We start from the raw sequence: 26,145 nt of genomic DNA on the forward strand, positions 1-26,145 counted from the left end.
CTGATTTACACTCTCTTTCAAAGCATTCAATTCCTGTCTTACATTATTGTATTTAACATTACACACATTTTCACAAGACTGTAACTTTTAATTGAGATTGGGTTCATTATTACTATATTTGACGTCGCATTCAGCCTCCAAAATAACTATGCTTCCGCATCGATTACTATATTCTTTGCTCCGAGCGTTTATTTTGACAGGCCATAAACCTATATTTGTCTTTTGAATAACTATAGTTTCCTTCTGAGCCTTTAATTTAGAATTCATTGTGTTTATTAAGTCTAGGTTTTTCATAACATCTCACCTTGAGCATTCGATGTACAATTTATTGAATTCATCAAGTCTAGCTTTTCTCGAATTTATCATATAATGTACTTGAGGACAATATTGTGGAAATGGAAGAGGATGTAGATGAAGATGAAATGGGAGATACGATACTGCGTGACGAGTTTGACAGTGCACTTAAAGACCTGAGTCGAAACAAAGCCCCGGGAGTAGACAACATTCCATTAGAACTACTGACAGCCTTGGGAGAGGCAGTCCTGACAAAACTCTACGATCTGGTGAGCAATATGTATGAGACAGGCGAAATACCCTCAGACTTAAAGAAGAATATAATAATTCCGATCCCAAAGAAAGCAGCATTGACAGATGTAAAAATTACCGAACTATCAGTTTAAAAGTCACAGCTGCAAAATGCTAACGCAAATTCTTTACAGACGAATGGAAAAACTGATGGAAGCCGACCTCGGGGAAGATCAGTTTGGATTCCGTAGAAATATTGGATCACATGAGGCAATACTGACCCTATGACTTATCTTAGAGGAAAGATTAAGGAAAGGCAAACCTACGATTGTAGCATTTGTAGACTTAGAGAAAGCTTTTGACAATGTTGACTGGAATACTCTCTTTCAAATTTTAAAGGTGGCAGGGGTAAAATACAGGGAGCGAAAGGCTATTTAAAATTTGTACAGAAACCAGATGGCAGTTAAAAGAGTCGAGGGACATGAAAGGGAAGCAGTGGTTGGGAAGGGAGTGAGACAGCGTTGTAGCCTCTCCCCGATGTTATTCAATCTGTATATTGAGCAAAAGGGAACAAAAGAAAATTTCGGAGTAGGTATGGAAATCCATGGAGGAGAAATAAAAACTTTGAGGTTCGCCAATGACATTGTAATTCTGTCAGAGACAGCAAAGGACTTGGAAGAGCAGCTGAATGGAATGGACAGTGTCTTGAAAGGAGAATATAACATTAACATCAACAAAAGCAAAACGAGGGTAATGGAATGTAGTCGAATTAAGTCGGGTGATGCTGAGGGAATTAGATTAGAAAATGAGACACTTAAAGTAGTAAAGGAGTTTTGCTATTTGGGGAGCAAAATAACTGATGATGGTCAAAATAGAGAGGATGTAAAATGTAGACTGGCAATGGCCAGGAAAGCATTTCTGAAGAAGAGAAATTTGTTAACATCGAGTATAATTTGAGTGTCAGGAAGTCGTTTCTGAAAGTATTTGTATGGAGTGTAGCCGTGTGTGGAAGTGAAACAAGGACGATAAAGAGAATAGAACCTTTCGAAATGTGGTGCTGCAGAAGAACGTTGAAGATTATCTAGGTAGATCACATTAGCTGATGAGGAGGTATCGAACAGAATTGGGAGAAGAGGAGTTTGTGGCACAACTTGACAAGAAGAAGGGACCGGTTGATAGGACATGTTCTGAGGCATCATGGGATCACCAATTTAGCATCGGAGGGCAGCGTGGAGGGTGAAAGTCGTAGAGGGAGGCCAAGAGATGAATACACTAAGCAGATTAAGAAGGATGTAGGTTGCAGTAGGTACTGGGAGATGAAGCAGCTTGCACAGGATAGAGTAGCATGGAGAGCTGCATGAAACCAGTTTCTGGACTGAAGACAACTAAACAATAACAATAACAACAACAACAACAACACTGTGAGGAGCCCAGGAGAGGGGCTGCCAGCGACGTCGTGCCATTAGCAGAGACACTTGTGTCGCTCGCCCGCTGCTGTGGCGTCGCACTGCCCTGACGGGTACTGTTGCCGTGTGTCCTGCTGTTACTTCACGCCACACAGTGGGGGATAACGCCCGAAATGTCGTATTCTCAGCACAGTCTCCACACTGAGCGTCTCGGAATATTGAATTCGGTAATGATTTGCGAAGTGGAATGTCCCGTGCTACCGAACCGTGTGAGATGCTGTTAAATCCCGTAGCGCAGCCGTAATCACATTGGAAGCCTTTCCACGCGAGTCACCTGAGTACAAAGGACACCTGTGCCGATGCACTGCCCTTTTAGAACTCGTGTACGCTGAACTACTGCCGTCTGTGTGTGCGCGCATCGCTGTCCCTCGTTCTGTGACGAGAGTGTAAGTGCTGTTATAAATGCTGTCTCGTCTATGTCGACCACCACAAGTAATTTTATGTCCAGAAACAAAATAAAAAAAAAATGTGTCGAGCAAATACCACTTAGCTGCCAGTAGCTACTGACCGTCACTATTGCCTTTCTTGTATTGCTGTTTGCTACAAATGTGTGAACAGCAATACGTCTTCTTTAAATGTTTTTATTTGGTAATCTGCTTCCTCTCGTAAAGACATGTACAATTCATATAAAATTTACATTACTAAAAAATGGTACTGAAACAGAGCATGACAGACTAAAGGCTGAAATACCAAATGTCTTTTTCCAAACCCATTTCACAGAGGAAGACTCCAGTGTAGTTCCTTCTCTAGATTGTCGCACAGATGACAAAATAGTAGATGTCGAAATAGCTGACAGAGGGATAGAAAAACATTTAAAATAGCTCAATTGAGGAAAGGCCGGTGGACCTGATGGGATACCAGTTCGATTTTACACAGAGTACGCGAAGGAACATGCCCCCCTTCTTGTAGCGGTGTACCGTAGGTCTCTACAAGAGCGTAGCGTTACAAAGGATTGGAAAAGGACACAGGTCATCCCCGTTTTCAAGAAGGGACGTCGAACAGATGTGCAGAACTATAGACCTATATCTCTAACGTCGATCAGTTGTAGAATTCTGGAACACGTATTGTGTTAGAGTATAATGACTTTTCTGGAGACTAGAAATCTACTCTGTCAATCAGCATGGGTTTCGGAAAAGATGGTACTGTGAAACCCAGCTCGCGTTATTCGTCCACGAGGCTCAGAGGGCCATAGACACGGGTTCACAGGTAGATGCCGGGTTTCTTGACTTCCGCAAGGCATTCGATACAGTTCCCCAGAGTCGTTTAATGAACAAAGTAAGAGCGTATCGACTATCAGACCAATTGTGTGATTGGATTGAAGAGTTCGTAGGTAACAGAACGCAGCATGTCATTCTCAATGGAGAGAAGTCTTCCGAAGGAAGAGTGATTTCATGTGTGCCGCAGGGAAGTGTTCTAGGACCATTGCTACTCACAATATACGTAAATGACCTTGTGGACGACATCGGAAGTTCACTGAGGGTTTTTGCGGATGATGCTGTTGAATATTGAGAGATTGTAGCAATGGAAAATTGTACTGAAATGCAGGAGGATCTGCAACAAATTGACACATGGTGCAGGGAATAGCAATTGAATGTCAATGTAGACAAGTGTAATGTGCTGCCAATACACAGAAAGAAAGATCCCTTATCATTTAGCTACAATATAGCAGGTCAGCAACTGGGAGCAGTTAATTCTGTAAATTATCTGGGAGTACAAATTAGGAGTGATGTAAAATGGAATGACCGTATAAAGTTGATCGTTGGTAAAGCAGATGCCAGACTGAGATTCATTGGAAGAATCCTAACCAGATAGGGTCTGTAGAAGAGATAGAGAATATCCAACGGAGAGTGGCGCACTTCGTTACAGGTTCATTTAGTAATCGCGTAGGCATTACGGAGATGATAGATAAACTCCAGTGGAAGACTCTGCAGGAGAGACGCTCAGTAGCTCGGTACGGGCTTTTGTCGAAGTTTCGAGAACATACCTTTACAGAGGAGTCGAGCAGTACATTGCTCCCCCCTACGTATATCTCGCAAAGAGACGGTGAGGATAAAATCAGAGAGATTAGAGCCCGCACAGAGGCATACCGAAAATGTCTCTTTACATGAACGATACTAGACTGGAATAGAATGGAGAACCAATAGAGGTACTCCAGGTACCCTCCGCCACACACCGTCAGGTGGCTTGCGGAGTATCGATGTGTATGTAGATGTAGATTCTTCTCTGATTGCACTATCCCGGTAGCATAACTCGTCTGCTTGCTAGTGGTGACTGTAAGGAAATGGAAAAATCCTTTTCAGTATTGGTAGGATTTCAAAGTGAAGCAAAGACTGACGACTAGCTTTGAGTTTTCAGAAATACCAAATTGCACACTTCACAGAATGTAAAAACGTGGTATCCTGTGACTACAATATCAAGTTGGAATTCGTCCTCTGCACAAGTGTCGCATAAACAGTCTCCTTCACAGAGTCGTGGCACCATCTCAGTGTTCTACCGATGCGCCAAAGGCTGCCACCTGTTGTCCTGTGACTGATCCGTGAGTGACGGTTTTACTTCACATCCCCACAAACTGTAATGTCTCATTATTTGTACAAGTTGCCTGATTCCATTTGTGACTCATTGATGTTGTCGTCATAGGATGCTGTGGGTTTCTTTTCTTTTCTTCTTTTTTTTCTCTCTTCCTTTAGTGAAGTGCAGAGTTTCATATTTCTAAACATTAAAGGAAGTTGACAGTCATTACAGCACTTTTAGATCTTAACAAGATCAGATTGAACATTTGTGCAGCCATTTTGAACTGTACTTTGTTACAGCTAACCACATCATTTGTAATGAGTTTGAGGTTGCTATTGACATGATCTGCCAGCTCATTGGTATAGAGTACAAACAGCAAATGTCTGAACCCACTTCCCCGGTGCACGACAGAAGTTACTTCATGTGCACGACAGAAGTTACTTCATGCGTCGATGACGCCCCGTGTAAGATAACGTACTGCATTCTTCCTGCCGAGAAATTGTCAATCTAGTCACAAAATTAGAATGATATACTTGTCTACATGAAAGAAGTCTGAAGACAGCTCAGGCATCAGTATGCTTGTTAGCAGCATTACTGTGTGTATCCACTGCTCGACTCCGTTTGAAGAAGACATTAATTTTTGCATTGCAGTTTTCAGAGTGTGATTTTTTTGTATTGTGTGCTTCCTTATAGTAATATCTTTTGCAGGATCCTGTATGTATCAAAATTGAACCGGAACACGATCAGTGTGCAGCTACACTTCCGGCCCCAGAAGCGACAAAAATTAAGGTATGCACCACATTCCTGTTACTGCTTCCTGGCACAGAGAGAGAAAGAAGGCAAAAAGCCTCGTAATTTGTTTCGTTCAATCATTTCCTTACTGTACTGTTAATGGAGCCGATGAACATATGTTAAAGAAAATACACAACACAGAAGGAAATTAAATTTGATATATTTCTATTTATTGCACAGAGTTTTAAACATAAAACAGTAAGTTATAGTAATTAACAATCATTCACTCTTGTCAGACTAATGTATGTCTCACAATTCTGATAGGACAAGTGGGTTCAAAATTTAAACAGTCCAGTGGTGCACAACTAGGAAATATGTGACGTTGTATATAGTAATGAAGATGTGGAAATTGCAAAAATTAAGTACTCATTAATTACATAACCCTCCCCCCCCCCCCTCTCTCTCTCTCTCTCTCTCTCTCTCTCTCTCTCTCTCTCTCTCTCTCTCACACACACACACACACACACACACACACACGTGCGCCAATTTACCAAGGCAGTCACAAGTAATGTATCCTCACAACAAATGAGAAGAAATATTTTTGAACACAACTACTAAACAAATATTAAAAGACAATTACCATAGTAGTACTGACAGCAGAAAATAATATACAAATAATTGCAGTAAGATAATAGAACAGTAATAGATGGTAAAGTAACCAGATTTTCGTTTTAGGCCTAACATGTTTCACGACTATAAGTATTGTGGAACACTCACACCCTATAGAGTCTCTGATGTCAAACTGCACCACGAATATGAACTGCACTGCAGACGGATAGCTGCAGTGTGGGCTGTTTGGTTGATATTTCATTAAAATGTTCTAAATATAACAACCACAGTCCCACCAATGTACGTCTTCTTACGCATGTATTTAGCTTTTGCTCTACACAAAATAAAATAGGCTCATTGATGGTGGTGAATCTCCACCAAAATATGAATTGCTGAAAAAAGAAACAATCTTATTTGTTCAAGGCAGAATCCTCCTCAAAAGCTTTATTGTCTATCAGCAATGTAGCTCGCTTCTCGAGATTTTGGAGCTGCCTTCCTTCTGCGTGACAAGAAACTCGCATTCCTGGCATACTGTAAACTGTCTGTACTTTTCATATCCCTTGCTGTTTTTGTTTTCCTCCTCCTATTTCATCAGCTAATCTAAAGCTGTTATTTCTCATTCTTTCTCTGACAAGTCAACTTCTTCATTTCACAGTTCATTCTGTGCTTCTGACACATGTCGGCCAGGAATATGCTGTGGAAATTTTGTAACACAGTGTTTACAAGACAGACATTTCTCAAATTCTGTGTAAGTAGAGGGAAACATTACACGTGGGAAAAATATATCTAGAAACAAAGACGATGTAACTTACCAAACGAAAGCGTTGGTATGTTGATAGAGACAATTACAAACACAAACACACACACAAATTTCAAGCTTTCACAACCCACGGTTGCTTCATCAGGAAAGAGGGAAGGTGAGGGAAAGATGATAGCATGTGGGTTTTAAGGGAGAGGGTAAGGAGTCATTCCAATCCTGGGAGCGGAAAGACTTACCTTAGGGGGAAAAAGGGACAGGTATACACTCTCCCTGTCTCTCTCTCTCGCGCGCACACGCACACACACAGTCACACACACACACACACACACACACACACAGGCACGCGTATGTAAATGCAACTTTATGGAACTAAATCTGTGTGTCTACTCTGATCCCTGTGAGAGCTTAGATCTCGTAGCATATGCATGCCTCATGTTTTAATCAATGGTATCTGCAGATCCTATTCCCAATTTACTATATTTTTGGTGTTCAGTATTTTGATTTGATTTACATAATGCCCATGTGATGTCATATCCATATCCCAATTTATTATATTTTGGCACCCAATGTAGGGCGCAATTTAATGTACACAGTAAATTCTTTTTTTTATTTTTTTGTGTTTACCTGATACTTTGTTGTTTTGTGTGACCTTTACTAAGCTAAGCAAATACTGTTTTTTAGTTTCAGATATATGTGTCTGTATATGTGCCGATGGATATATGCGTGTGTGTGCAAGTGTATACGTGTCCTTTTTTCCCCCTAAGGTAAGTCTTTCCGCTCCCACAATTGGAATGACTCCTTAGCCTCTGCCTTAAAGCCCACACCCTTTCGTCCTGATGAAGCAACCTTGGGTTACGAAAGCTTGAAATTGTGTGTTTGTGTGTTTTTTATTGTGTCTAACTACCAGTGTGTGCGTAAACGTTGTTACTCTTTTTGAGGTGCTCAGTCCGAAGACTCGTTCTGCAGCTCTCTGTGACACTCTGTCATGTGCAAGCACCTTTACCTCTACAGCTGTGCAATTGTTATGTCACATACTCCCGCCTCCCCCCTCCTCCCCTTTCTGTCAGCGACGTGACTATTTGTCGACGTCCCGTTACATGTCGGTATCGACTGACACTGTGTGTCAGGATGCGCCCTCATTCTTCCCCCCATCCCACTTCATCTACCCGTCCAACCTCCTGAATCCTTCTATGGAACATTTCAAGAACTTCTATTCTAGTCTGGATTTTTTATTGCCAACACTTCACTTCTGTATGAGGCTGCAATTCGGACAAATACCTTCGGAAAAGACTTCCTGACATTTAAATTTATATTAGACATTAACAGATTTCTCTTTTACAGAAATGCGTACTTGTATAACCTGTCCACTGTGGCCGTGGTCATTTATTTTGCTGTCCAAATAGCAAAGCTCGTGTACTGTTTTGTGTGTCTCATTTCCTTGTCTTAATTTCCTCACCAGTTACTTATTTAATTCCACTTCATTCCACTGCCTTTGTTTTATTTTCTGATCATCATCTGCAGTGTTACGTGGCTTTCTGCTTAATTACAGACTTACTATTTTATCAGTTCATTTGTTTTCACCACGTAACTCCCGCGGCTTACGTCCTCCTTCGGTGCCGAGCGATGTATCACTTTTCGTTCTGACGCCGCAACTCTTCCTTTCCTATATCTTTACTACTTTATATCTATATAAATGATGAACAATTGATTTTTCCGTTTAACAACTGTTAAATAACTGTGGAAGTATTACAGGCATCGGGTCCCACCTAATGTGTCACCCGCATATACGTTTTACGCAAAACTTTCAAGACTCGATCGATCTGTTTACAAAGAGAAACCAGAATATCTCTTCCTTTGACGTCATCTGACGATGACCTAGGAAGCTGGACGCCCTCGTGGCCCGGGCTATTCCACGGCTCGCGGTAGTTTGCGGCATTCGTTTTATTCCTCGCCCACTTGCCGCTACTTCGAGCTTTTGTGGCAATCGTCGGGTGATGTCTTCCACGTTATCTGCAACGTAAATAAACTTTCTTCCCACAGTATTTCTGAAAACCCAAAAACAAACTTGGAGAACATAATAATACCAACTGTTCTTACAATTTTTGTATAAGTCTCGGTCGATTTAATGAGGGGTGGGACAGGCCTAAGCCTTGTGACACCACACATCGTATGATCTCTTATCGAGACAGTCTCCATTTCATTCAACTGCTCTTCCAAGTCCTGTGCTATTTTAGACTGAATTATAACGAGCAGACTTCTGAGCTTTGATTTTTTGTTGTGAGCATTAATCCTCTTTCCAAACGTGTCCTTGTTTTTTTCCCCAACAGTTTCTTCAATCTACAGTTAACATGGGAGATGGATTACAACCTTGTCTCACTCCCTTTTCAGTCTTTGCTTCCCTCTCGTATACTTTGAAGATCATCATTATTGTTACCACTGTGTGCTGCCCGTGCACTTTACATATTGGAATGTCGACTCACAAAAGATATCGGTAGATGTAAGACAGATCCTAATCTTGCTGTGTAAAGTAAATGCATAAATACGTAAATAATAAATTGTTTGTGTTGCAGCCATTTGATTTGGAAGCTTTGAAGCAGGAATGGAGCGAAGACGATGGTGAGGAAGATTTCTGGGACGTGGCTCAGGTGGGGCTTCACACTATTGAGACGTACGCAGGTGCCCAGTCACCCCTCGGTTTAATCCAGAACTTCGTGGAATCTGAGAAAGCAGCTGTAGAGAGGGATGGGGTTAAGTTACAGGTGTGTGAGAAAGTGGCTGTAGAGGAAGACGGGGTTCGTGCCGAAACACCCAAAACAGCACAGTCATCTGAGCAGTGCGTACAGGAGGTAGGGTAACGGGAACCTTGTGTTTCCATGTATTTCTTGCCATTATTATTATTATTATTATTATTATTATTATTATTATTATTTTTACTATTACTGCTACTACAGTACTACTATTGTTATTAGGTACAACTGGAACCTTATTAGATCACAATAAATGGAAATTAACATCAGCTTTCTGCAGAAAGTTCATGCCAAAAATGACAACTGCCATGAAATATAAAAATGCTTGAATGCACAGTGGCTATCTATTTGTTCTTGAGGTTTTCAGTCCAATGCTGGTTAGATGCAACTCTCTCTATACTAGTCTGTCTTCTGTAAACCTTTCACCTGTGCATTAATGCCATGACTTACATCCATTTGAACGTGCTACTCAAACTGTGATCTCCAATTACAATCTCCGTCCCTCCTCTCCCCCTGTTTCTCTCCATTTAGAAGTTATTGACTTTGTTAATACACAAATGCTGGAGAGTCCAGGTTGGAATATAAACTGTATAAGGAAAGGGGAGATTGCTACTCACCGTAAAGATGACGTGTCGTGTTTTTTGTGTCACTGTTGCCGCTGTAGAGTCTCGTGTCGTGGGTAGTGAGGAGAGGATGTTGTTTGGTGGTTGATATTCTCTTCCTACAACACAGTGTTTTTTATTCGTAATAATACACGGTGCATACGACCTGAGGAATCCGGCAAAAACCCGGGAATTTTTTCATCCAGGAGAATACCGAGAAAGACATGGGAATTTTTCATTGTTTTAGCTTACAGTTAAATTTTTCGACTGCTGAGGATTGATTCTCTACCGAAGAATGTTACTGTCTCGTGCTACTGGAGAAAGATACTGCAGCAATAAAATATAAATGAGAGGGAAAAATAAATAAAAATGTGCCATTTACTTCGTAACATTAAACTGCTTTCTACGAGTGTGACATCACAACTGTCTACACGACTAAATACCTAGGAATTACAATTACGAGCAACTTAAATGTAGATGTAGCATCAAGCAGCCAAATGCTAACGAGAAATATTTTTCTCGCGCCCCCTAGCTGCCAGATTCGCGTGTGCGCAGAGTAGTCCGAGTTGTAGTGGGGAGGGCGTGACCCGTTTTTGTGTTAACTGATTTTGCTGTTTCCTCTTCGTTTACAGCTCCCACGTCAAATGAAAACAAAATGGATTTCTGTGGCTGGGAGCTATCAAATGAATTAAAATACATTCGCATAATTATGGAGGGGAAAAAAATATTTTTTTGTTTCAGTTTTCAGTTTTCTGACTTTATTTTATTTCCAAGTTATTAGCAGCCAAACATCAGTCGCCTTGCAGAACGCTGAAGTTATTTTTGTCAGTTTGCTGAAGAACTTTGGCTTTCTTAATCTTTCCGCTTTATTTAAAATGAAGTGTTTCATTCCTCAGTATTGGCTAGTTCCGACTGTGCACAGAATTTCAAGTGCACATTTTCATATTCTGACATGTACGGCATTATGCCATATTAAAGAACCAAAAATGAGATCGTAGAGTACTGGTATTCCAAGAAAATGCACATCCCAAAAACCACACTGAAAAGCTTAATATCAGATGGGAACTACTTCATTGTGAATCTGGAAAAAGCCAATTTGCACTACAAGCCGAGTTATGCATTTTAGTGTGGTTTACGAAATTCCGATGCTCTTTGGAGTATCCTCTGATGCCCTGTTTCTTTTATGGTGTAATGTGAGCTCTCTCAGTGCTTTATAGACACGGACATGCGGGCTTCCTACACCACTGCAGCTGCACACGAACAATAATGCCAGTTTTCTGCAGCTCTCTGGCAACTGGTAAATCGAACCTATTTATAACAGTCCCCAGATAGTATTGCGAACGGTGGTTAGAAAAGCGTTACTTTCAAAGTAAATTTCTTTTTACGCAAGATGAATTATGTTACGTGTGAGCAAGTGGGACAAATTTCTTAAATCACAGAGTATTTAAAATGGAACCTTTGAGGACCAGCCTCTTACAAAAATTTAGAGCCCAGAAGACCAGATGTTTATATCATTATTTTAAATTTACTGGCACATTTGTATGATGTTCTTAAAGTATAACACACACAAAAAAGATCAGCATTACGTGTGAAAGGTTAGCTTTTCTTGTATCTATACTATGTATGTTAATGTAAAACATTAACTTTTCCTCTTTGTGTGTTTGCACTGCATAACAGTGATCTTGCTATTGGCTGACTATAACAAGTGTCGTATGCTCTGAATACCTGTTGTCATTTGCTGGCGAGACGAGTGGCCTCCAAAAGGACATCACAATCTCGATTTCAACTCTCCGGAAACTAAGGTGCCGAGTTTGGTGTGATTCGAATTTATACTTTCGCAATACGTAAATTTGCAGCATATACGAGGCGTGTTTTTATAAGTAAGTACCGTTTTGAAGTTAAAAAAAGACGTGCTAACATGTCTCAATAATTTAATTTTTACATGGAAGCATGTACCTTAATCTACTTTTCTACATAGCTTCTGTCAATATTGAGGCACTTGTTATAATGTTGAAACAGTTTTTGAATACCCTCCTCATAGAAGCCTGCCGCCTGTCTTGTTAACCACTGCATCACCACTGTTTTCACTTCGTCATCGTCTCAAAGACGCTGACCGCCCAGGTGTTTCTACAAGTGCAGGAACAGATGGTAGTCACTGGTCGCATGATCGGGGCTGTGCGGAGGATGATCTAGAGTTTCCCAGCGAAAAGATGTGATGAGATCTTCGGTCTGATTCGCCACATGCGGACGGGCATTGTCTTGCAGCAAAACGATGCCTTTGCTCAAATTCCGTGGACGGTTGCTTTGATTCTGGTGTGACGTAGGCCACCCACGTTTTATCACCAGTAACAATTTGGCTTAACATATCATCACTGTCGTTGTGGAACCACTCAAGGAAAGTCAATGCACTGTCTAAACGTTCGGTTTTGTGCACATCCGCCAACATTTTCGGTACCCAACGTACGCACAATTTTCGGTAATTCAAGTGCTCGGTCACACTCCCATACAAACACTGTGAGAAACATCAGGAAAGTCCTCCCGCAAGGAGCAAATCGTAAAGCGTCTGTTTTCTCTCACCTTTTTGTCCACTTCCTGCACCAAACTTTCATTGACGACCGAAGGACGCCCACTCCGTCGTTCAACGTGCACATCTGTGCGGCCATCTTTAAATGCTCTCACCCACTTTCTTACCATTCCATCAGTCATAATGTTTACTCTGTAAACTGCAGAGATCTCACGGTGAATATCGATCGCTTTTAGGCTTTTAGCACTAAGAAATCTTATAACAGCACATACTTCACAGTCGGTGGGACTCGTGATTATTGGAGGCATCTTAAACACTCAATACACAACGTAAACAAGGAAGCACCAGACTGTAGTGGCGTCAGTGCGTAGACAACACATGTAGGTAGACAGTGCGCATGCGCAGAACGCCGACCGCTGCGCTGCGGCCACGGTGTGGCAAAACGGTACTTACTTAAAAAAACATTCCTCGTATGTTGCTGCACATCAGAGGTTTTTCCAAAACTTCTCTTCCCTGGTGTGTGTGTGTGTGTGTGTGTGTGTGTGTGTGTGTGTGTGTGTGTGTGTGTGTGTGTAGGATTGATAAGTTTTACAGTTTTGAGGCAAAAATCTAAGGGAAATCTATTGTCACTTAGCACAGAAGAAGTGTATTTTCGCATAGGAAATAGTATGTTTTTTAAACGGGATACCTGGGAGAAATATGGAAATTTTTTTTCCTCGTCCGCATATAACCCTGTAATGAGAAACTGCTATCTTTAAGGAAGTTGTTACGGTACAAACACTTCGTAATAGTCCACATTAGCCTCACTGCCGATGAAGGACGAGTTCTGCTGCAAATGCTGCACTCTCCTAGCCGGTGACGTGAACTGACAGAGTTTTGTATCGTGGGAAGCGAGGAGAGGATGTCGTGTCGTGGCCGGTACCCTCTTTCTGTAAGCCAATTGCACACGTGTATTAGCAGGGCTCTTTACTCACAAGAACAGCAAGATACTTATCTTTAACCGAGCTGTTGTGGTACGAGCTTCATAGCCTCACTGCCTGTGAAGTACAAGTGCTGCTATAAATGGTCACATAAACTGACAGACACCAACTAGAACAGTGGCTGAGCTAGTAACTGGAACTCTGACAGTGACTGCGACTGCCTCTGTCTGCGACTGGGCCGACTGTCTGTGACTGGCTCCAGCTGACCGGCCGTCCGGACCTCGACTGCGATCTAAATACTGGCGGTCGAGAGGGTGTCGGCGGCGTGTCGCTCGCGAGTCCGCCTTCGGCCTCTCTCGGTCCGACGCGTACTGTCGATCTTCTCGCAACTTCTTTGCCGACCGGTGTGCCGGCGACAGCTCACTCAGGCACGGCGTCGAACACGAGCGCGACAAAAAGACAGCTACCCATTTAACTTTTGACCGAAGCTTTCTTCAGAAAAGGAAAGACACACATTCGATCACACGACCGAGTACACTTCACGCACACACGACCACCACTCCGGCAGCTCAGACTGGAATGTCCTGTCTTGTGGAATGAAAGCGGCAATGTGGAGCGGGTGGGTAAGGGGAAGGGATAGCAGGGTACAGGTGGGGGGACAGAAGAGCGCTATCTGGCAGAGCGTGCAGCGACCGGAACTGCAACAGGCGCGGCGTCGGGAGTGGGGGGGAGGGGGGGGGGGGGAGCAGGGAGTTGGGGGGACAGGCGGAAAGGAGAAGAGCAGGGGAGGGGAAGGAAGGGCGGGTGACTGGCAGGGGGTGGCTCACGGGGCAAGAATAGGGAGTACGTGACTGTCTGCCGTATCTTCTTCGTCGTCGGCATCGTCGTCGTCGCCGTGAGGCACCGTTATAGCAAGTGGAAAGGCGCGTCGATCTTAGAGCTCTACGAACTACTCCCTCTCGACCAGGTCCCCAAAACTTAACTCGTAGGGGCGATCCCTTCGAAGCCAATTGTCATAAAGATCGTCTATAAAGGCTTCGTACGAAGATAAGAAATGTTACAGTTTATGGAACAATAACAGATACGACCAAACTGTCTTGTTTCATCTGTTTTATTTAACGTGGCTTTGTTCACAGTTTTATTTCGCATTCACCACTCATTCACACCCTGATGTGGAGTATATGCGAGTGCCTGAACACTAACTCCCAAGTTCCAACAATTTTGGTTGCTCGACACCAACAGTCAAGGATAATGATACAGTATTTTGTAATTGACTCTTCTAGTTTAGTCACCACCCTCCACAAATGTTTGTTAGGCGTAAGACAATTACACACTTTTCTCTCCGGTCCGCAATTATTAAGAGCTTGCATAAAAGTTAACATTTTTCTCCTTTTCATAAATTGGAGCCAGCTCTCCGCGATATAATAAAAAAAAAAAACGGTCTCAATACCGCGTCCCTCGTGAGATGCGTATAGATTTATCCCGGAATTGACTGCCCTGTAGGTGTACTCAACTTAATGACCACACTTCACTATTCGCGATTTCGTGTAACTAAATGCCCTTTTGTTACTCTGATTGTATACCGTAGTTATTAAAACTTGCCCCTATATTTTTTCACTACGTACAATTAGCACTTCTTTACTTGTTTATTTCTAAGAGTAAACGAAAAAAATGATGCCGTTTCATTGGCTTCGTCGGTATAAAGCAAAACACCTCAATATGCCCAATTTTACCTCTTCTTACAGGATCGGCTACCTTACTCATTAATTTACTACATATTATTTCCAACACCACTAAACAGTTCCGCCGTTATATATTAATTGTATTGAAAAGCATGTTATTATTATTACGAACGACCAAATCGTAACAAATCGCGCGGTGTGCGTTTTTAATTATAGGTTTACACTCGACCAAATATACAGACAAGACCGAAAGATCGATCTCTCTAACATAAGCAACAGAGGCAAATATACTATTCAAGTTCCGTTACATCTGTCTTGACTGGTATTGTTACAATTGGTCAGAGGGGACGGAAACTGTGGGGTAACCCGGGTCCCCTCCACAACTGGGCTTTTCTGAAGTGCACAGATGGGAGTTATCCTCAAAACAAATACTCCACTCCCGAAACCGTCCCAGCCTCGACCTACAGTAACGTACAGTCCCCACTGCCTCCACCCGACAGTTTTCGCCCCCTCTTATGTATCGTCTCCACCCTACTCTCGTCACGTGTCACCCTCTGCTGACACGCCTGCCCGTCTTTGCCCGTTCCTCTCCTTTTTCGCTCCTTTTCCCCCCACCTCCCTGCCCCACAACCTCCTGACACTGTGCTCGTAGGCATTCCAGTCCTCGCACGCTCTGCCGGACAGCGTTCCTCTCCCCGCCACCTGTACACCACTGCTTCTTCCCATTCCCCTTCCTGACCCCTCTACATTGCTGCTCCCATCCCAAACGACAGGTGGATTTTGGCCTGAGGTGCCGGAGTTGGCGGTTGTGTGTGCGTGAGGTGTGCTCGGGTGTGTCAGTGAGTGTGTGTCTTCCCTTTTCTGAAGAAGGTTTGGCAGAGAGCTAAATGTGTAACTGTGTTTTTGTTGTCGTCGTGTGCAATTGACGCGCCGCCATTACGGTGAGTAGCGATGTATCTTTTGTTAATATACAAAAATATAAACAGTTCATAATGATACGCAACAACAGTATGGAAAGGATGCATTGCTACTTGCCCCATAAGTGACGTGTTAAGTTGCAGACAGACACAGTGAAGGAGAATGTTAGAAATATTTCAGATTTTGAACTGAATCCCCCTCTAGAAGTAGAAAATTGACACACATTCACCCAAGAACAACTCACACACACATGACCACTGTGTCTCTGTCTCTAGGTACTAAGGCTACACATTCTCTATGTGTTGTAGTTGTTGTTGTGATGGTCTTCAGTCCTGAGACTGGTTTGATGCAGCTCTCCATGCAACTCTATCCTGTGCAAGCTTCTTCATCTCCCAGTACCTACAGTAGCCTACATCCTTCTGAATCTGCTTAGTGTACTCATCTCTTGGTCTCCCTCTACAATTTTTATCATCCACGCTGCCCTCCAAGTATTAAATTGGTGATCCCTTGATGCCTCAGAACATGTCCTACCAACCGATCCCTTCTAGTCACGTTGTGCCACAAACTCCTCTTCTCCCCAATTCTATTCAATACCTCCTCATTAGTTATGTGATCTACCATCTAATCTTCAGCATTCTTATGTACTACCACATTTCAAAAGCTTCTATTCTCTTCTTGTCCAAACTATTTATCGTCCACGTTTCACTTCCATACGTGTCTACACTCCATAGAAATAATTTCAGAAACGACTTCCTGACACTTAAATCTATGCTCAATGGTAACAAATTTCTCTTCTTCAGAAACACTTTCCTTGCCATTCCCAGTCTACATTTTATATCCTCTCTACTTCGACCATCATCAGTTATTTTGTTCCCCAAATAGCAAAACTTCTTTACAACTTTAAGTGTCTCATTTCCTAATCTAATTCCCTCAGCATCACCCGACTTAGTTCGACTACATTCCATAATCCTCTATGTGCTGAATAGCAATATATTATTCCCATATTCTTGTCGTTTCATCCTGGACTGTCCGTAACACACCAACAGGTTGTGATACATATAAATTCATACATTCTCTCGCTCTCTTTCTTTCTATCTGTTTCTTACGCACAAAGTTACAGACTGGCCTTCGTCATACTTACAGGGTTTTCTAACACTAGATGATACAATTCTTAAGGATCTCCAAAAATTTTCGCATTTCTTTTTGTATCGGTAGGGAGCCAGAGATTGTGACAATAACCACATGTAGAAGTGCCAGAATGTTTTGTCACTGGTTATCACACTCTGATAGTGCAGTGCACTGTTGATGTAATTTGTTTGTTTTACAGCTCAGTGTCAGCTAATAACGTTATAAATCTGTTCCAGGGACTGGAGAGTGCAAACACAACAGTGGACACTGTAAGGTAAGAGGAACATTATTTACAACACATACACAATTCTCTCCACATGAAAACTTTTAGTCCAAACAAAAAAATAGATTCTTCATCTTTGTGCAATATTCCTTTTCATCACAAAAAAATCACATTGGGCAAAATACCTATCACTCCACTAAAAGAGCCACCTGCTCCCTTTGGCGCACAGCAGACGGTGTATAACTGCTACTGGGTTGTCGTGTGACCCTCCAGAGCTGACAAGTCGTGGCAGGTGAAGCGTTCTGCGTGTGACTGTCAGTTGTACAGAATCGGTGCAAGTAGACGAGTCGACGCGGTGGCCTGGCGGAATGACAGAAAGGTACAGCGCTGTGACCCTGCTTTTTATGTTCCCAGAATTAATGTTTTCTAACCGTCCGTGACATTTTTCTATCGCTTCTCTCAAAGTTCCTATGTTCACAATGTCAGTTTGCACCTGATTTCGCATTTACACATTTATAATTTTCCTGCGACTTACGCTTCACAAACCGATGTTTGCGGAGGAAAAAACTGACACAAATGATGCCAGTACGGCGCGGGTCTTCGAGTAATGTACACAAATGTTGTGCGGTAAGTTTCTTGACACCAGAGCACTCTGTTCAGCAGATCTGAATTGGTAAAAGTGAGAACAGTTCGTACTGTTCCCGAGCTGTACTCGGTGTCTTGGCTGGTGGGAGTGTAAGCTAGGTTCACTCAAGTAAGGATGTCGCGACTGATCACAAATGTTTTCATACCGTCTCTACTGCACACGCACAGCTTCGTCATTGTTGTGATTTGCATAAACTCGAAGGCTTATATTGTGTGTTTCAGTGTTCGACCACTTGTAACGCTAGTTCACACCTTTGCCCTCTCTCAGCACTGCTCAAATGTTGTTGGTTTCAACTAACCTCCTCTTTGGTTTAAATTGTGAAACACAGCACCAGGTACATATTTTTTCAGACTTGCCAAGATGCATTTCAAGAATTTATTGTCCTTGTTGAATTTTCCATTGTTACCACCTCTGAATACACCACAGCATCATCCGTAAAAAGCCTCAGTGAACTTCCGATGTTATGCACAAGGTCGTTCATATATACTGTGAATATCAACGGTCCTACGACACTCCCCTGCGGCACACCTGAAATAACTCTTACTTTGGAAGACTTCTCTCCATTGAGAATGACATGCTGTGTTCTGTCATCTAGGAACTCTTCAATCCAATCAAATAATTGGTGTGATAGTCCGTATGCTCTTACTTTGTTCATTTAACGTCTGTGGGGAACTATATCAAACTCCTTGCGGAAGTCAAGAAACACAGCATCTACCTGGGAACCCGTGTCTATGGATCTCTGAGTCTCGTGGACGAATAGCGCGAGCTGGGTTTCACACGATCGTCTTTTTCGAAACCCATGCTGATTTCTACAGGGTAGATTTCTAGTCTTCAGAAAAGTCATTATACTCTAACATGATACGTGTTCCAAAATTCTACAACTGATCGACGTTAGAGATATAGGTCTATAGTTCTGCACATCTGTTCGACGTCCCTTCTTGAAAACGTGGATGACCTGTGCCCTTTTCCAATCCTTTGGAACACTTCGCTCTTCTAGAGACCTACGGTACACCGCTGCAAGAAGGGGGGCAAGTTCCTTCGCGTACTCTGTGTAAAATCGAACTGGTATCCCATCTGGTCCACCGGCCTTTGATCTTTTAAGCGATTTTAATTGTTTCTCTATTCCTCTGTCGTCTATTTCGATATCTACCATTTTGTCATATGTGCGACAATCTAGAGAAGGAACTACACTGCAGTCTTCCTCTGTAAAACAGCTTTGGAAGAAGACATTTAGTATTTCGGTCTTTAGTCTGTCATCCTCTGTTTCAGTACCATTTTGGTCACAGAGTGCCTGGACATTTTGTTTTGATCCACCTACCGCTTTGACATAGGACCAAAATTTCTTAGGATATTCTGCCAAGTCAGTACGTAGGACTTTACTTTTGAATTCATTGTACGCCTCTCGCATAGACCTCCTCACATTACATTTCTCTTTGCATAATTGTTGTTAGTCTGCAAGGCGTTGGCTATGTTTATCTTCATAGAATGAAAATTTCTATAAAAATCGACACAGTTTCCGCAAATGTAGATCTCGCAAAACTGGGCTAGCTCCGTCTGTCCACAAGATGTGTGTTCGAGCCGTGCTCCTAGACACCGGGGAGGCACTCGGTACTGTTCCTGTTGTTCAGTGAACAAAATACAAGCCTAGTGAGCACTGGACCAGGTTTATGACCGAATTCAAAACCGCCCGACAGACAGAACTCGGTACGATGTTCTCAATGGAATGAGGTGTAAAGTTAATATTTCGAGTATGCCAACAGAGTGTTGAAGAGGATACTACTATTTACAAATTATTACTGGCCTGTTGGAGGCTCCAGAAGGCTTTTTGTAGAAGACACTGCTGTTTACAGGAAGACTGCAAAACTACAAGACAGGGAGACTTGTGGACAATCGACGAGTCATAGAGAGACTGTCGGTTCACCTCGAATGCAGATACACTGACAGGTGGGAGGGAGATTTCAACACCAAAAAATAATTAATGTAGAGTAATGAAATGTGAAATGTGAAATGCCGTTACATTAATAACTTGTGCAACTGTGAGAATGTTCAGTGCAAGAATGCAAACGTGGTACAGGTGTCACTTTGTGGGATCGAATTGCACGCCTGTTGCACTCGGTCGGTCAATACAGGGACAGTTAATACTGTATACGGATGACAGTGGAGTTGTCACCCGACGAAGCCCACTACGTGTTCAACCAGAGACAGATTTCGCGAATGAGCAGGCCGACGGAAATGTCTAGAGCCTGTAGAGCGTGTAGGATTACGACAGCAGTATTTTTTTATTTACTTTTATTTATTGTTCCACGGGACCAAATTAAGGAGAAGTCTCTATGGTCATGGAACTAGTCATACATGTGATCTACCCATCTAATCTTCAGCATTCTTCTGTAGCTTCTTGTCCAAACTATTTATCGTCCGTGTTTCACTTCCATACATGGCTACACTCCATACAAATACTTTCAGAAACGACTTCCTGACACTTAAATCTATACTCGATGTTAACAAATTTCTCTTTTTCAGAAACGCTTTCCTTGCCATTGCCAGTCTACATTTTATATCTTCTGTACTTTGACCATCATCAGTTGTTTTGCTCCCCAAATAGCAAAACTCCTTTACTACTTTACGTGTTTCATTTCCTAATCTAATTCCCTCAGCATCACCCGACTTAATTCGACTACATTCAATTATCTTCGTTTTGCTTTTGTTGATGTTCATCTTATATCCTCCTTTCAAGACACTGTCCATTCTGTTCAACTGCTCTTCCAAATCCTTTGCTGTCTCTGTCAGAATTACAATGTCATCAGCAAACCTCACAGTTTTTATTACTTCTCCGTGGATTTTAATACCGACTCCAAATTTTTCTTTTGTTTCCTTCACTGCTTGCTCAATATACAGATTGAATAGCATCAGGGAGAGACTACAACCCTTTCTCACTCCCTTCCCAACCACTGCTTCCCTTTCGCGTCCCTCGACTCTTATAACTGCCATATGGTTTCTGTACAAATTGTAAATAGCCTTTTGGTCCCTGTATTTTACCCATGCCACCTTCGGAATTTGGAAGAGAGTATTCCAGTTAACATTGTCAAAAGCTTTCTCTAAGTGTACAAACTACCTATGTAAAATTGAAAGACAATGCGAAGGCTGAGAAATTAAATTATGGATATGAAATACTGTATATGTATGAGATTGTATATTAGCTTTGCATATCCTGGTTGCATTACTACTACTACTACTACTACTACTACTACTACTACTACTACTACTTCACATTGCAAGTTACGTTACAAGCAGAAATATGTAATGTGCACATGTCACCAAATTTTCTAATGGACTTTCTCCGTAATTTTGCAGGTTTATGGTCCAAGGCCAGGATAGGCCGCCTCCTACTGAGAAATGTACCTCCGCATGCACCAGAATCGACGGGACTGCAGGCACCCGAGGGATCGGTGGCGGCCAGCAGGTACGCGAGAGGAACGGGAGGAACACGCGCATACTGTCGGTAAAGGTAGTGTTCGCTCAGAGGCGAGGTCGAGTCGGTTCCCCCGAGGAGACCCGTCCCGCACCGAGCACCGCAGTAAGCGACGGGAGGCGCGGGGAGGCGTCCGACGGCGGTCGCGAGGTACCGTCCCGTTCAGAGGGAGACGCGGCTCCGCCCGCGCGGCAACATCGGTGGACGTGCGAGACGTGCCGCGCGCCCTGCCGCAGCTTCCACGAACTCAGGGTGCACTGCTGGAAGCACCAGGGGAAGCAGGTGTACGGCTGCGACCACTGCACCAGGACGTTCGCGCGCCGCAGCAGTCTGCAGCGCCACTCGCTGCAGCACATGCTGCTGTGGCCCTACGAGTGCGGCGTGTGCTACAGGCGGTTCGTCAGCAACACCCGCCTGGCGCACCACTCGCTGGCGCACGAGGGCAGCCGTCCCTACCAGTGCGACTCCTGCGGCAGGACGTTCTCGCGGAGCAGAGACTGTAAGATGCACTACCGCGCGTGCGTCGGCGATCGGATCTACTGCTGCGATGTCTGCGGCAAGAAGTTCGCCAGCGAGAGCGGCCTCCGGCACCACGGGCACCTCCACTCGCTTCGGCAATGTTGAGACCGTCTACCGTCTCTCTGGTGTCTCTGCACTGTCGCGAAGGCGACCGAAGTGGGGGCGGTTCTGCCATTCTGCCTACGGTACGAAAATGCGCTCGTAAACCTGCCGTGCGTGTTCGCACTGTAGTGTTCCCTTTCGTATAGTCACTGTTGTAACAATAATTCTGTAGTAAAGTTGAATCGTACCGAATTGATGAATTACTTCGACCGAAATAATCGATTTTTGATTTTTGAAAATTCGATACGATCGGTTATATAAAATAATTTGGCCGAGTGCGGCAGGCGAACACGCGTATAAAAAGTATTACAGTTTGCGAGCCTCAAGAGCCGGTGACTGTTTCTGCAGAGGGGTTGAAGGGGAAGTGAGAGGGGTGAAGGAAAGGGACCGGTGAGGTTTAGGAAAATGGGCAGTGTTTGGAAAAGTTGCCCGGACCGGCAGATTTTTAACAGGTGGGACGAGAAGGAAAGACAGATTGTCGGGGGCCGCCAGTACTAGAAAAGATATAGGGGCAAGCTGCTCATTAATATAAGCGGTACAGACAAATAAACAAGTGGACTATCACATAATGTAGAAAATGGACAACAAAGACAGACGAGAGGGTTACGTAAAGGAGGAACGGTGGCCACACGGGCTAATATATTGACTGAAATAATCCATTTTTTTGAAAATATGGTGTAATTGGATAGACAAAATAATAGTCGAGCAGTGGCGGGAAACTGAAACTAAATTGAAGCCTGCCCGAACAGGCCACGGAGGCCCGAAAGTAACGACCGGCCGCCGCGTCGTCCTCGGCCCGCAGGTGTATTCGAGTGCAGATACGGAAGGACACGTGGTCGGCACACCACTCTCCTCGGCCATACGTCAGTTTACGACACCGCTGTCGCTATTTCTCGGTCGAGTAGCTCCTCAGTTTGCCTCACGGGGGCTGAGTGTAACTCCACTTACCGATTGCCCGTCCGAGTGCTATTCCGGCCCGGCGATCTGTCTGGAAGCGGTGTTACTACTGCAGCGGGGCCATTAGTGGTGGCAGGAAAAACACGTTTACAAAGTATTACAGTTTGTGAGCTTTTGGAGCCACGGTTCCTTCTTCTGCCAGAAGGGTTTAAGGTGAAGAAAGAGCCTTTCCTTCTCATCCAGTTTGCCAAGTCTCCCCTGTAACGGGGATCTGGCCAACTATTCTGAATTCTGCCCCTCTTCCTAAACCCTCACCAGTCCTCTTCCCCTTCAACCAGAACAAGGAGCCACTGGCTCTGAAAGCTCACAAACTGAAATGCCTTTTAAATGCGTGTTCTCCTGTCGCCACTCGGTGAGTAACGAGTAACTTGTTATCTATCCAGTTACAAATGAATGAATCGTAATTCGTGTGAAATACAAAGAACTAAAGATGTCAGAACCACTTAGCTTTGTATCTTCTGGTGTGTAATAATGTTGATGATCACATCTGCTCACTGTTAAAAAGTAAAGTCCCATGTTCTTCCTGTTTGGAGCATCTAAGTTTGCACTATGTATCCACCCGGAAGACTCGAACAGCACTTTAAAGTTCACTTCTACACAGACTGACTGTTACACTGTGTCTGTCCTGTAATGACACGAACTGAACTGCCGGTCTGCGGTGTACTTTATTGGAACTCGTGCTGTAGTGGTAGAGGTGCCACCTCTACACCGTGGGGTCCAGGGTTCAATTCCCTGCCGGGTCAGAGATTTTCTTTGCGCAGAGACTGGGTGTATCTGATGTCTTAATCATTTCCTCTCACATTCCTCACAGAGATGCACAATTTGCCGTCACGGCGTAAAATGAAACGAGTCGTACCTGGCATTCGAACGACCCCGGACGAGATCTTGAGGGCGGCAGTGTTGTGTCGTCATTTCAGTTCAGTTCATTTGGTCGGTGGACACAGCATACCGGTTTGACAGGCAGGCGTACATTATTACAGGGTGTATATGCCTCAGGACAACCGGTAAATCTGGGAAAAACCCAGTCATTTTGTCATCCAGGAAGTACCTGAGAATTTTTCGTTGTTTTGCTTTCCAGTCAAATTTTTGTAATGTTGACTGGTAACTAATGCTACATTATCAAAGAATTTTACCCCACTACTCCGGAATAATACTGAATAAATAAAACATAAATGAGAGAATAACACCAAAAGAAAACTTCAAATGCAAAGAAAATGCGCCAGTCGCAACAGCAAAACACAGTGCTTACACAAGTGTTTGCTGGCAGCAAATTGTGTCAAAGACTGTGCAGTACTTCGTAACGACAGACTGCTTTCGATGAGCGTGACGTCACGATTGCTTACATTTTGAATAGGTCACTTTAAAATCTTACAAATCGTTTTTTGAGGAGTGTTACTTAGAAAGTAAATTTATATTTACACAAGATGAATTACGTTACATGTGACAATATGGGATGTATTTCTTAAATCGTGGAGTGTTTGATTCTCATTCAAAACATAGCACTTCGAAGACCGCCACTTAGAAATTTCGAGCCCAGAAGACCAGCCATTTATGCCGTTATTTAAAAGATTGCTGGTGCATTTGTGTTTGATATATCTTAAAGGGTGACGTGCTAAGAAAGACCAAGTTTCGAGATTAGTTTTCCATTTTTATTTTAGTTCTTCCATAGGTTACCAATTATGCAATAATGAAAGCAAAAAGTATAATTATACTTCAAAAAACAGCGCAAAGTGAGTTCTCGAGCAGTTTCACTCGTAATTGGCTTTTCTATGGAAAAGTCAAAGTGCTCGAAATAACTTATATTCTGCCAGGTAACACACTCAATTTTTGGTGCACAGTAGTGAAATTTATAATTGTGCTTGTCAGAAAAATTCAGCTGCTGCAGTTCAAGCTGTGCTCCAAGGTTCCTGCCTAACTACACTCTCGGAAAAAAACAGCAAAAAATTAAGTGTTGCCACACACTAAAGATTTTTCCAAAACGGGATTTTTTTGCTGCTTTTCATTTCCCAAAGTGTGTAAAACCTTCACCATTCAAAGGATTGACAAGTTTTACAGTTCCAATGGAAAGTACATTGTCACTTACTTTGAAAAAAAGTACTTTCACCAGGGGTATAGTGTACTTTCGCCCAGGAAAAAGTGTATCTATATCTGGGATATGCGGGAAAAATCCGTGATTTTTTTTCACTGTCCATGTATACGTCCTGTATTAACAATAACATTTTAATGATTTACAGTTACAAGTAGTAGTTATAAAGTCATCTAAATGCTGCATGACAAAATATAATTGCAATTTATGACATATGTACTATAGCTTAATAAATTTCCATGCCTTCAAATCGTAAGTGTTAACAATTTATTTTACAAAAGTTAATTTTAAACATAAATTATAATTTCACTTCTCTCCAAGTATAATGATTTCTTATGATGGTTCACATTATTTTATATAAATTACTTTGTTTCACTTTGTACTGAAGATAATGTGATAGCTGTTCACGTAATAAGCAATTATACATGTCCTTTAATGAAACTTGGTTGGTTATAGATTCAGTTAAAGAATTTCTGTGAATTTCTGTGTGGAGCTATAAATATCAATAATAATAATTAGTGAAAAATTGAAAATGTAGAAATACAACTATATGTGTACCGGAAGCGAATGAGATCGTGATGCGTACTCAACTGATGTATTGTACACTACAATACCTGTCTCAGTCTGTTAACATTACAACACGAGTGAGCACTCGGACGGAGCACAGGTTATTCAGTGCAGTGTTGCAGCAGAATAATCGGCGATTGGTTTGTTCCCATATTAGGATTCATTATGGTTTTACAGGGTTTTTTCCTAGAAGTTTCGAAAATAAAGTTTTCCAGTGAGCCAGAACGGTTAAAGTGACGTCTCCAGAGCGAACAGTGAAGAGGGGTCCCGGATAACACAAAACGAGACGGTTGCCATCCGTGCGGGTGACACCACCACCGTATTGCCCGATCGGAAGCTGTCGAACACGAACTCACGACTACAGGTAGAATTCGGAACTGCCGAGCCTCAGTTGGAACAGTGGTGTATTGAGGTAAAAGTCAACAATTGCGAAGTAGTTCTCTTAACCTGTA

At 42.8% G+C, this 26,145-nt stretch overlaps 1 protein-coding gene across 11 annotated transcripts in view; it reads left to right on the forward strand.

Moving 5' to 3' along the window:
* LOC126294986 (zinc finger protein 45-like) overlaps nt 1-25,567 on the forward strand; it is a 92,617-nt gene extending 67,050 nt beyond the window's left edge. For 10 of the 11 annotated variants that reach the window (XM_049987224.1, XM_049987223.1, XM_049987226.1 and 7 more), the window contains 4 exons: nt 5,211-5,291; nt 9,174-9,449; nt 17,361-17,398; nt 21,345-25,567. In XM_049987224.1, coding sequence (XP_049843181.1) covers nt 5,211-5,291; nt 9,174-9,449; nt 17,361-17,398; nt 21,345-22,086 — 1,137 coding nt within the window. In that variant the 3' untranslated portion in view covers nt 22,087-25,567. The remainder of the gene's footprint in view (nt 1-5,210; nt 5,292-9,173; nt 9,450-17,360; nt 17,399-21,344) is intronic. The other variant, XM_049987231.1, reaches the window with a different exon arrangement.
* Nucleotides 25,568-26,145: the final 578 nt, after the last annotated feature.

This window comes from Schistocerca gregaria, chromosome 11, assembly GCF_023897955.1.
Source record: "Schistocerca gregaria isolate iqSchGreg1 chromosome 11, iqSchGreg1.2, whole genome shotgun sequence".
NCBI lineage: Eukaryota > Metazoa > Arthropoda > Insecta > Orthoptera > Acrididae > Schistocerca > Schistocerca gregaria.